Source organism: Hordeum vulgare, chromosome 2H, assembly GCF_904849725.1.
Source record: "Hordeum vulgare subsp. vulgare chromosome 2H, MorexV3_pseudomolecules_assembly, whole genome shotgun sequence".
Taxonomy (NCBI): Eukaryota; Viridiplantae; Streptophyta; class Magnoliopsida; order Poales; family Poaceae; genus Hordeum; species Hordeum vulgare.
In genome coordinates, this window is record NC_058519.1 from 661,034,654 (window position 1) to 661,047,133 (window position 12,480).

A 12,480-nucleotide genomic window follows, 5' to 3' on the forward strand; every position below is an offset into this window, starting at 1 on the left:
GGTTTTGATTTTTTTGAAAAGGGAATATTTTAAAATTATGAAGAAATTTTGAAACATGGAGCATTTTTGAAATTTCTTCATATAGTTTTACAACATGAATTATTTTTAATTTTTGAATTTTTTTTGAAAACAGGAGCATTTTCTAAATTAAGAAGGGAATCAGCAGCGAGGGCAGTTCATTGGACTCATCCAGAGAGAATCAGACGCGGTTGGCACAAGGCATCAACCTTGCGCACATTTTTTTTAAACATCGCTTCGGTCTAACCATTTCCTGATTTTGTCAGCACACGTGATGTCTGACTGTGAGTTGGTCAGCACACGTGATGTGCGAGGCAATTGTAGGGGTACCCTTTTCTTGTTTCACTATCGTGAAAAACCAACGGCAATGTAGACTTATACTTTTCTGTGGATTGAGAATAGACTTATATATACATGGGCGTCCACGGCTCAACCTTAGAAAAGCCGCCGACGAAAAACCAGGCGCCTCACGTCAAATCTGATGATACTTGTCCTATTTGCAATCTACGCGTCATCTTCCTGTTAGTTGCCTTCAAGCGTTTTGTGATCAGCGTTGCAATAAGACAGGTCATCTTGCATCTGTGTGCTCGAAGTTTTTACCACGGGAGTGCTTGGTGCCGATGTGTGCTTTTCAGGCTAGAGGGCAGGGGTTTTACTATATCCATGATTAATGCGCTACTAGTCGTACTCGTGAGCGCTCATGCAATGTGATTATCACTGTTTTGGAAGGGAATCATACTGTTAAGCTAATGAATGATGCTTTCTTTCTTTATTTGGATGAAACTTGGAGATGATCCGCCAAATTAGTTGTACCTGGAGTCTTTGTGATGCGATTCCCTAACACCAGAGAGGTGGACAAGGCTTGTTATATTGACCGTATGACTATGAAACTATGTGGAACTGTTGTTAGAGTTACTCAATGGTAATTGGATGATGGAGCTGTTGGAATGTTGGAAAAAGCATGGGCCAAAGTTGGCGGAATTCCTGTTGATAAAAGATGTGAAAGAAATGTGGCATTTGTGGCATCTCTGGTGGGAGTCCCACTTGAGGTTGATAAGTCAACTCGCCACCGCCCTTACTCGGTACTTGTGAAAATTGGTTGTTGTGCTATAGATGAAATTCCTCCAATGGCTGAGTTAGTCTTGGGGTATCACCTTCTGTAAGTTCTCATATGAAGTGGATCGGGTTCTGATGAGGGATCCCGACAAAGAGAAATATGCAAACAAAACTTCTGCTGCTCATGGTGAACCCTCATAAAAAACAATAAACTGTTGCGATCAGTGGAGATCCAATGGGGAGCTCATATGCTGAAGTTAAAAGCAAAGGGGAGAGATCCTGCGTGAGTAAGAAAGTTATGCCTGACTTACCTTAATCTTCTATATCTGTGGGGTCTGATAGCTCCAACCATGACACTCTACTCATTCATAGCATGGAGATGAAGGCACTTACTTGTGCAGAGAAAAAGAAAAATCTTATCAATGTCACCCGGGTGGTGGAATCTTGGCCTGTGAGAGCTGCCAAATTCTATGAAGGGCTCATCATCCGATGCCTTTATTAAGAACCCCAACATCATGGATGGTATTTTGACCTTGCATGAGGTGTTGCATCACACTCGGGTGAACAAAAATGTGGGCATTGCCATGAAACTTGACATTGAAAAGGCTTATGATAAGGTCAACTCCGATTTCTTATTAGAATGCCATAAACTTAGATGCTTTAGTGAAAAATGGTGTGGGTGGATAGAGAAAACCTAACGTCAAGGGACTCTTAGTGTCAAAATAAATAATACTGTAGGGCCATACTTTAAAAGTCATAAGGGGGTACGTCAAGGAGATCCCATGTCACCTTTCCAGTTCAATTTGGCTATTGAGAGCTTGACTAAAACGATCATTAATGCTCAGCATAGCAATCTCATTAAGGGCCTTGCCGATGATCTAGTGCCCTACAGGATTTCTATACTACAATATGCCGATGACACAATTCTTTGTATAGAAGATGATTTTGACAAAGAAATTAACCTGAAGTTATTGATTTGTTTGTTTGAACTCATGTTTGGTCTTAAAGCCAATTTCATGAAAAGCGAAGTGTTGTGCATGAGGGGGGGGGGGTACACAACTCTCCAAAAATATGCGGACTTATTTGGATGTTAGATTGGGCATTTCCCTATGAAATACTTAGGTGTCCCTGTAAGTTATTCCACATTGCGGAATGTTGATTGGGAGTTTGTTATTGTTCGCTACTTAAAGATATGTGATTCCTGGATAGGGGATGCGGCCTCCTCTGGTGGGAGACTGACTCTTCTTAGTTCTTCTCTATCGAGCATTACTTTTTTACTATATGTCCATGTTTCTCCTATCCAAAACCTTCATCGAAAATTGGATAAGTATAGACGCAAATTCTTCTGGTGTGGGGGCAGGGGTAAGAAAAGATATCACTTGGTGAAATGGGTTAGAGTCTGTAGATCCAAAACTAAAGGAGCCATGGGTGAAACTTTTTTTATATAGACAAAATGTTGCTTTACTTGCCAAGTGGTGGTGGATATTAGATACGGGTAATGGGCTTAGGAAAGAAGTGGTTAGAGCTAAATATCTGAAAAAGACTTGGTTGCTGCTTTCAAAGGAAATTTTAATGGATCCCCTATTTGGAAATCTTTGTTAAAGGTGAAAGAAAGTTACATGGCAAGTAGAAAAAATGTTATCAAGTCTGGGGACGTTGCGAGGATCACGCATGATCCTATAGATGATCTTCCCCCACTCCGAGAGAGATTCCCAGATATTTTTAGCATTACTAACTTCTCAGAAGATACACTGATTCAATTTTGGAAAAGGAGCAGGGACGCCTTGTTCAGACGAAGACTTAATAATACTTTAACAAGACAATATAATGATGTATGTGCTACGATCAGCCGCTTTAACGCTGAACATGATAAGATTGAGTGGTCCTTTGGTCCCAAAGGGACTTACACTACTAAAGCTATGTATTCATACCTGCAAAGAACTCTTGCTGGTAGTGATTATAGATGGATCTGGGGAGTGAAGCTCCCGCTAAAAATTCAAGTTTATCTGTGACAGCTTTTTCAAGATGTTGTTCTTACAAGGTATGTGATGCAGCGTAGAGACTGGGCTAGTAATCCCCGCTATTCCTTTTGCAGTTATAGAGAAACTTCGGCTCACCTATTTTTTTAGTGTCCTGTGGCTACAATTGCTTGGCGCATGGTGGGGGCGATGTTGGGGACTTATCTTTGTCCCAACAATTTATCTCAAATCTATTCTCGGTGCTATGCTTTTCTCCCTGATGGAGAACACTTTTATACGATGGGGCTGGCTGCGATTTGCTTGGCTATTTGGAAAGTGTAGAAATCGCGCGACATTTGAATCCAAGAAAATGCCATCTCCTTTTGAGATTGTCTTCGCATCTTGTGTTCACTTGAATTATTGGGCAGGTTTGATGAAGAAAGAGGAGCAGATACTACTGGAGAATGGGGCCTTGATGCTGAAGGAAAACACAAAGAAGTTGATGATGATCTGTGCCTCAGCTCAGGTTGATGAATCGACAAATTGATTCCTGGAGGTCTGCTGGATGTCTGCAAGTTGAAGTGTCCATCTGTCACCATATACTTATTGTGGCTTTGTTGGATGTTTAGACGTTCTTCGACTTTTTCCTTGTTTGGCCCTTGTGTGTGTTGTAGCTTTGTGACATTGCTAGACTTGATTTCACTTGGTTGTTTAGGTGGCGTGTGAATGGTGCTACATGGTTTTCACCCCGTGGAAAAAGGTTACAATTGCGAGCCTTTGCCAAGGGTTTCCGTGTAGTGCCTGAACTCGCTTTTTCCCTTTCTCTTTTGTCTTTCCTATTATCTTCCAGACACTCGGAACTATCTGTATTTTCGTTATCTTGGTAATGGAAACGGAATTAGCCCAGTTCAAAAAAAGAGAATAGACATATATAGGTATAGAAATTTATGTAATAAAAGTATTGTTTTTTCATGGAAATTCTAGTTGCATTATTTCACCCTACCAATCCAAATATCTTGGTATATATACCACTAGTCAATGTTAAAAAGGTATAATTGCATTTGCATCTTTTCTGAGAAGTTAGTAGCTAATTGCCAGTGTGTTGCAATAAAGACATACATATTCTAGTGATTCAACACTAATAATATCCGACATATACCTTACACCCATCTATTTATATTTTGGTAAGTTGATTTGGTTCTTGTATGGGCGGGGAAAGGTAAGGATAATTTTCATTTAGTTGATGTTTGGTAAGATTTAATTTGATTGGGATATGAGTATGGAAAAGAAAGATTTTCTTTCATTTACTTGAGGCTTTGGTAAGATTTGATTTGATTTCATGTGATTGAGTTAATGAATGACGTGGATTTTGGAAGGAAGGATGACTAACGAATGTACACACACCAAACCTATCATCACAATCGTAGACTCCCCTTTTAATAGTAAAGATATACTCGCGATAGGGTCTGAATTATAAGATGTTTTGGATAGTTGCATATGGTCTTTGAGTTCTTCATCACTTGTGAAGTTGGGGTAGCTATGACCATCAAAATAATGGCTCCTTGTCTTTGAGTCGGAGGGATTCGATCATCGGGATTTGTCTAGCGTGATTCGTTCGTTCATAGCAATGACGTCATGTGGAGGGGATGGCGTCGCTATGCGTTTTTTTTTTGTTTTCCACTTTCATCTCCGCTCGGTTAAGCTCGGCTTAAAATAGCTTCGTTAGGGAAGTTTGTAGATTAGTATCCACTTTTCTATCAGGCTGGAGTGGGGATAATCTTTTCGGCCTCATTGGTCCATGTTTTCTGAGAAGGCAATATATTCAGACCACGATCGCCCATGTCTTCTAGTTTATATCAACGACTTCCTAACCTCTGCTACTTCGAGCTCTACTCACTTCATGCCGTGGTATATGCACAAGGAAGGTGCTGATTTCTTTAAGGACTTGACTAAAATTTTATGTTCTTCTAAGAAAGTTCTTGCAAGGTATGATTTTATTGAAAATATGACATTGGGGCTTTTTTCCTGAAAAACAAAAAAAGTTGACTTTTAGCCAAATTAAACTCTCCATACGAAAAAACAAGTAAAGCAAGAAAATTTTGCTGTGATCCATCTCAATTCAAATGTAAACTAAGGTTGCAATAAAATAAAAAGTTCCTGCAACAATATCTATGATGGTTAACATATAATGCGTTACAACAATCCTACTATACTAATGAACATCTCATAGAAAACATAAGTGTACGTTTATATACTTAGCAAACATGACCTCGCGTTGCAATGGGAGTTTAAATAATTTTTTATGCGGGCCATTGTTCTCATTTCAATTCAATTTAGGTCTGGCTTAAAATATTGACGGCATGCACCTGTGTCCATACTCATATAGCAACTAGTCGATGCTATTCTACACTAAGGACCGAGTTCACGTCCATAAATTAAATCTATTTAAGAAAGTCTATATGTGTCACCATCACATGAAGCAGATAAAACACAAATTAATATCCTATATATTGGTTTCAATATTAACGTTCATGACTATCATAAGAATTATTTGGATATTTTCAAAATAAATCTTCATGTACTTTTGATGTTCATGAATTTTATGAATGTATGTATGTGCTATAAAATTTGTTTGTGTATTCACTTTAAAAAAGAATTATGTAGTACGTTGGTAAGTATGCGTATGGATTTCAAAAAAACGTACCTTGGGTCTTCGATCATGGGACATGTACAAAGAGAGAAGCTCGTGGAAGTATAATATGCCTACGGATTGTAATTTATTCATTGCAATCATTTTCCTCACTCGCTTATTGCCAAGCAGCATAGAGCAATGCGTGTGGTATGTTCATTTGCAATATGAATCGACGCCGGTACGAAGGAATGAGGATCATGCACCATTTATTTAGGTTGCATCCTAAACAGTATTATTTTTAAATATTTAATAGATAAAAATAACACCATATTCAGATTCTACATATTTTTCTAATCAAATTTCATATACAATATTCTAAAATTGGAGTTAGTGTTTAAAAGATATGATTATTTTGAAAATATATTTATTCTAGATGGAAATATTATGGGATTTTAAGTAATACTCTAGAAAATGGTTCGCTCTGACTTAAAGTTAGACTTCAGATTGATTTGTATAAACATCAAGGGGTTTTACGTAAATTAGGAAAGGCGATTCATCCTCAATTAAGTGATGGAGCTAGAGGTTGATTTCAACAAACTGCAGGGACAAAAGGCACAACGGACGAACAAAAATGTTTCGTGCTTTTATTAACATTAATAATAATAATTTTATTTGGTAGAGATAGAGATAGAAGAAATATTGGACAAATGTTTCACAATATACATATTTTTCATGAAATATTGGAGACAGCTCAAGTATATAGCTACTTGTGGAATTTAATGGTCCTATCTCTATTGCTCCATTATCTAGTCGATCGTGCTAACTATAACATCTGAGGTTGTACTATGCACGAAAGCAAATAGGTTACGTTTTCCGCACTCCCTCGGATAGGTGCAAACTGATCCCTTTGTTGCATATTATAAGATGTTCAAATAACTTCTTTCCTGAACCGAATGCATATAGGTGTGTCTTAGTATGTGCATTGATCATTTCGGTCTTATGATTTAGAACAACTGTTCAAGTAGTTACTCGTCCAGTCGTCCTGTGGCGATATATAACTTCCTAGAAAGCATGCAAATGCAGTTATACTTTTGTAACGCCGACTAGTGATATATAGAATCGCAATTAAAAAAAATATACAGTTATAACATATACTTTTCGTAATTTTGTGCATTTGCATGTGCATGTGGTGATATACTATTATAAGTCGTGTCTCAATTCACAAAGGAAGAAGTATAAGTCTACTCTGTAGTTGTTTTTTCACGGTAATGAAACAAGAAATAGGGTACCTCTAGTCAAGCATAAGCTTGTGAGCAACTCACGTGTGCTGACCAACCCACAGTCGCACATCACGTGTGCTGACAAAACTCAGGAAATGGTAATACCGAAGCGAAGCTAATAAAAAAGAAGCTGTGTGCAAGATGCCTTGTGTCAATCGCTACTGATTCTCTTCGCACGAGTCCAATAAACGGCCCCATACGGGCGCTTAGATCTCCTCCCGTATATTCCTTGTGCTGTGGAAGATGATGGTCCTAAAAAGTAAAAACCATTTTATTTTCTTTCTAGGTATGTCTAGGGCTCATCTGGATAAGACGATCGACTTAACCAAGTCACAACTACTCATTTACACGGCATTTGATTTTTATGAAAATTTGTATAGATTTTTATTTTATTTTTATACCTTACTTAATTACTTAAATGATGTGTGAAAGTTAGATAAAAATTTATTAATTCTCGTCTGATGAGAATTAGCAAATCCGTTTCGTGACTTCTTCTGCTGACACCACCGCCACCGGCCGGGAAACTCAAACTCAGGCACTATGTAGCTGGAGATGCCATGCTAAAGTCCGTCAATGTGCATGTTGGAATGCTTCCAAGTGTGCGCCTATATATATATAAGAAGGAGCTCCTACTCTATATCGCATCCAATCCACCTCTGATCCTCATCTTCTCCTCCCTCCCATCGCCTGCCTCTACCGGCAGAGCTTTTATAACTACTTGAAGCAGTTCATTACAAGCTCCAACAAAGTAGCTACCGCGCGCCGTGTGCACGACCACGGTGTCCCTCCAATGGCGCTCCAGGCATCGCTACCTTCTGCGTTCCACGCGTCCCCGGCCATTACTCACGCTTCGTGTCGGCGGCAGGTACATATATAGGGGTGTTAACTCTGGCTATTTGATGATAGATGTGCGTTGCTGATCGGGTGATTATGCATGGTGTGTGCGTTTGCAGTTGAAATTGCGTGCGAGCGCTGCGGCCGCGGCAAGCAGCCCCAGCGCCGGCGACGGGAAGGTGGCGGTGACGAGGAAGGATCCAACGACGGGCGCGTGGAAGATCGAGTACTCCAGCGACAAGCCGGAGACGCCGCTGCTCGACACCATCAACTATCCCGTCCACATGAAAAACCTCTCCACCACGGTATAATATATTCTCCTCAGCTCGGTATGATTTGATTGATAACAGTACGTAGTTAGTTAGATGAATGAATGAATGAATGAATTTTGGTTGGCGCGGCAGGACTTGGAGCAGCTGTCCGCGGAGCTCCGGCAAGAGATCGTGCACACGGTGTCCAAGACCGGCGGCCACCTGAGCGCCAGCCTCGGGGTGGTGGAGCTGTCGGTGGCGCTCCACCACGTGTTCGACACGCCGGAGGACAAGATCATCTGGGACGTCGGCCACCAGTCGTACCCGCACAAGATCCTCACGGGCCGCCGCTCGCGGATGCACACCATCCGCAAGACCTCCGGCCTCGCCGGCTTCCCCAAGCGCGACGAGAGCGCGCACGACGCGTTCGGCGTCGGCCACAGCTCCACTAGCATCTCCGCCGCGCTCGGGATGGCCGTCGCGCGTGACCTCCAGGGCAAGAAGAACCACGTCATCTCCGTCATCGGGGACGGCGCCATGACCGCCGGCCAGGCCTACGAGGCCATGAACAACTCTGGGTTCCTCGACTCCAACATGATCGTCGTCCTCAACGACAACAAGCAGGTCTCCCTCCCGACGGCCACCCTCGACGGTCCCTCCAAGCCCGTCGGCGCGCTCAGCAAGGCGCTCACCAAGCTCCAGTCCAGCACCAAGTTCCGCCGCCTCCGGGAGGCCGCCAAGACCATCACCAAGCAGATCGGCGGGTCCACCCACGAGGTGGCCGCCAAGGTGGACGAGTACGCGCGCGGCATGATCAGCGCCTCGGGATCAACGCTCTTCGAGGAGCTCGGGCTCTACTACATCGGCCCCGTCGACGGACACAGCCTCGAGGACCTCGTCACCATCTTCGAGAAGGTCAAGTCCATGCCGGCGCCGGGGCCCGTGCTCATCCACATCGTGACCGAGAAAGGGAAGGGGTACCCGCCGGCGGAGGCCGCCGCGGACAAGATGCACGGCGTGGTCAAGTTTGACCCGACGACGGGGAAGCAGTTCAAGACCAAGAGCCCGACGCTGTCGTACACGCAGTACTTCGCCGAGTCGCTGATCCGGGAGGCGGAGGGGGACGACAAGGTGGTGGCGATCCACGCGGCCATGGGCGGCGGCACGGGGCTTAACTACTTCCAGAAGCGGTTCCCGGAGCGGTGCTTCGACGTGGGCATCGCGGAGCAGCACGCCGTGACATTCGCGGCGGGGCTCGCCGCCGAGGGGATGAAGCCGTTCTGCGCCATCTACTCGTCGTTCCTGCAGCGAGGGTACGACCAGGTGGTGCACGACGTGGACCTGCAGCGCCTGCCGGTGCGGTTCGCCCTAGACAGGGCGGGGCTCGTCGGCGCGGACGGCCCGACGCACTGCGGCGCGTTCGACGTGACGTACATGGCATGTCTGCCGAACATGGTGGTCATGGCGCCAGCCGACGAGGCCGAGCTCATGCACATGGTGGCCACCGCCAACGCCATCGACGACCGGCCAAGCTGTTTCCGCTTCCCACGCGGCAATGGCGTGGGCGCCGTGCTTCCTCTCAACAACAGAGGCACCCCCATTGAGGTAGGCAAGGGGAGGGTGCTCGTCCGAGGCAACAGGGTAGCGCTGGTAGGATATGGCACCATGGTGCAGGCCTGCCTGAAGGCGGCCGAGGCGCTGAAGGAGCACGACTTGTTCATCACCGTTGTGGACGCCCGCTTCTGCAAGCCGCTGGACACGGAGCTCATCCGCGAGCTCGCCGCCGAGCACGAGATCCTCATCACCGCCGAGGAGGGCTCCATCGGAGGCTTCGGCTCCCACGTCGCGCACTACCTCAGCCTCAACGGCCTCCTCGATGGCCCCCTCAAGGTAAAGACACCATCCCATTCATGTACGAATAGAACAGTGTTTCTTTGTGAAGAAGATGGAAACATTCTTCGTTGGAAACTTTTAGCAATTAGTAGAATTGGTTGCTGACGGTTTATGTTTGTCGTGTGATGTTTTTGCAGCTGAGATCGATGTTCCTGCCGGACCGGTACATTGACCACGGCGCCGCGGATGACCAGATGGAGGCGGCCGGGCTGACGCCGAGGCACATCGCCGCCACGGTGCTGTCCCTTGTGGGTCGGCCACTCGAGGCGCTTCACCTCAAGTGAATCAATCAACCAACCAACCAGCCAGCATGTGTTAGTGTTACACATTGACATCCACAATACTCCTATGGATCAGCAGATAAAATAACGGAACTGCTGCTGCCGCTCCCTACTCACTAACCACATCCCCGTGCATCAACAGTACATGCCACAATCGGCCGGCAATGGCGTCAAGTGCTACAGCGGTAGTCCTGTCAAATGATTCCAAGAGAGTGTCATTTCTGCCAATTCGTTGGATAGATACATACATATGCATGCATCCATATGGTCTTCCCTTGGGTTTTTGTACAAACGGATAACGTGTTAATTAAACAGACCTTGTAATGTACAAGTAATACCCTGTTTTAGTTTATGGACGTGAACAAATTAATTATGTAGTACAACTTTTTGTCTCCTAGCAAAAGGCATCGGCATTGCGGCTTGTGATCTCCTCCTGTTTTTTGGTCCTGGCGTATTGACGTTTTTTTTTTTTTTTGAAAAGGAGGCATATTGACGTTGTTTAGTGCGAGAATATTCCCAGGTGCCATGATCTTAATGTGCTTTTGGCTTCATACTTTGGAGTGCTAGCAAGATCCAATATTAAAAATCATGACATGACCTCGGTCCAGAAACACTTAATTAATATATTTGGTGCCTTTCATCGTTACATAGCCGACAATATATAGAACATCAATCAGACAGTTCACACCTGGTGTTTCGGCATTGGCGATGCTTTTCTTGGACTACCCTGTCTTTAGTTTATGGATGTCAGAAATGGATTATGAACAAGCCCTTGTCTCCTAGAAAGAGAGCTATCGGCACTGCGGCTTGTGATCTCCTCCCGCTTTCTTGTCCTAGTGTATGTATTGCCTTGATGGAATCATGGGAATGGATAGGTTAGCATCTGGCGTTTATGTTGTTAAGTGGCAGAATATTGCAATGTGCCGGTTATTTTAATGAGCTCTTGGCTTCATTATTCGGAGTACCAGCAAGATACCATGTTAAAAATCATGACATGACATATACTAGATAGCAGACAGTATAATATCAATCAAACTGTTCACACCTGTAGTTTCGGTATTGCAGATGCTTTTCTTGGATTATGCTGTAAGTACACAAGAAGTTTGCTACTTCTTCAAAGCTTCATTTTTGAACAGACTCTCACTGTCACAACTAGTAATGATGTACGTCATAACGCAACAGGTTAAAAAGGAATTATTTTGACAGATTCTCCCAGAATGAGTAATGCTAGACGTACGGAAGTTCTACGAAGTATTTACAGGTTCATTAGGTGTGATTGGTTGGAATTTACTTAAGGGAAACGATCTCGCCAGTGAAATCAGGGGGAGAGCAGTTAGATTAGGCCACGTCGTCATCCCGTAAAAGTCTGTTAGAAGCTGCATGTATCTTTAGCATTACTCCTCCCAGAATCGCCTCCCTCCTCAGCTTCTTCCAGAATCATCATTCTATATTTCTGTATAATCCTATTTAGTTAAGATCAAATTAGCTAGGACTGTAAAAAAAAAGGAAGAGGGCGATTATGAAAGAATCGATCAAAAAAACTGGCCCGAAGTAATTCAACAGTAATTGCACAAGGGGTTTCATGCATTCCTCGACTGATTTTTACATGTATGTCTATCGGCTATGCCCCAGGTGCGCACTGCCGTGTAGTCGCATGCAACTTGTCGGTTTCCAACTTTTCACTCCTTTGTGTATTATTTTTAGTTTCTTTCTAAAAAAATTAGTTTTAATAATATAAAATGATTTTATATTTTTGTTCCTCCTGTAAGTGGTGTCGTGTAATGGATAATTAGTTGTTACAAATATGATCGTAATCTAGTTGGTTTGTTTAAAAACTGGGAATTTTTTGTTGTTTGATATGCTAGTACAACTTGTCATATGTAGAATTGTTTTTAAACGTTTACAGCCGGTGCGCCGACGAAACGCTTGAGCCGGTCGCGTGCTATCCGCACGATCCACCTGGATTTGGTGGCCCCGCATCCCTGTTGCTGCCGCGTCCGTGCTGTTGTCGCCCCTGCGCGCCGCCACCCACATCGGCGATGCATGCCCTGTCGATCGCCCGCATCGTTGGTGCCCGTCCCTGTCGACTGCCCGCTTCGCCGGTTCAAGCCGCCGCCTGTCGTCCTCGTCGCCTGCTGCCATGGCCGGGCTCGCGGTTATACAAATTTTGCAATCGTCATCTAAAACAGCTTTAAATGTTGTTGAAAGAAGCTTCAACCATAGACAGGAAAAGCTTCAGTCGGCTCTGTCCATCAAGGAAAGTTGCAACCGTAGTTG

General features: G+C 44.1%; 1 protein-coding gene across 1 annotated transcript; it reads left to right on the top strand.

Annotated features, from left to right (window-relative positions):
* Positions 1–7,592: 7,592 nt before the first annotated feature.
* Positions 7,593–10,593, top strand: LOC123431353 (probable 1-deoxy-D-xylulose-5-phosphate synthase 2, chloroplastic). Its single transcript, XM_045115164.1, has 4 exons — positions 7,593–7,809; positions 7,898–8,083; positions 8,183–9,919; positions 10,060–10,593. The coding sequence occupies exons 1-4, from the start codon at positions 7,735–7,737 to the stop codon at positions 10,204–10,206; spliced, it is 2,145 nt and encodes a 714-aa protein (XP_044971099.1). The 5' UTR covers positions 7,593–7,734; the 3' UTR covers positions 10,207–10,593.
* The last annotated feature ends 1,887 nt before the right edge of the window (positions 10,594–12,480 follow it).

Excerpts from the sequence above, each read along its gene's own strand:
- LOC123431353 (XM_045115164.1), top strand. The coding sequence starts at position 7,735 with ATGGCGCTCCAGGCATCGCTACCTTCTGCGTTCCACGCGTCCCCGGCC. Across the intron at positions 7,810-7,897 it reads ACGCTTCGTGTCGGCGGCAG|TTGAAATTGCGTGCGAGCGC; the intron begins GTACATATATAG and ends GTGCGTTTGCAG. Across the intron at positions 9,920-10,059 it reads TCCTCGATGGCCCCCTCAAG|CTGAGATCGATGTTCCTGCC; the intron begins GTAAAGACACCA and ends ATGTTTTTGCAG.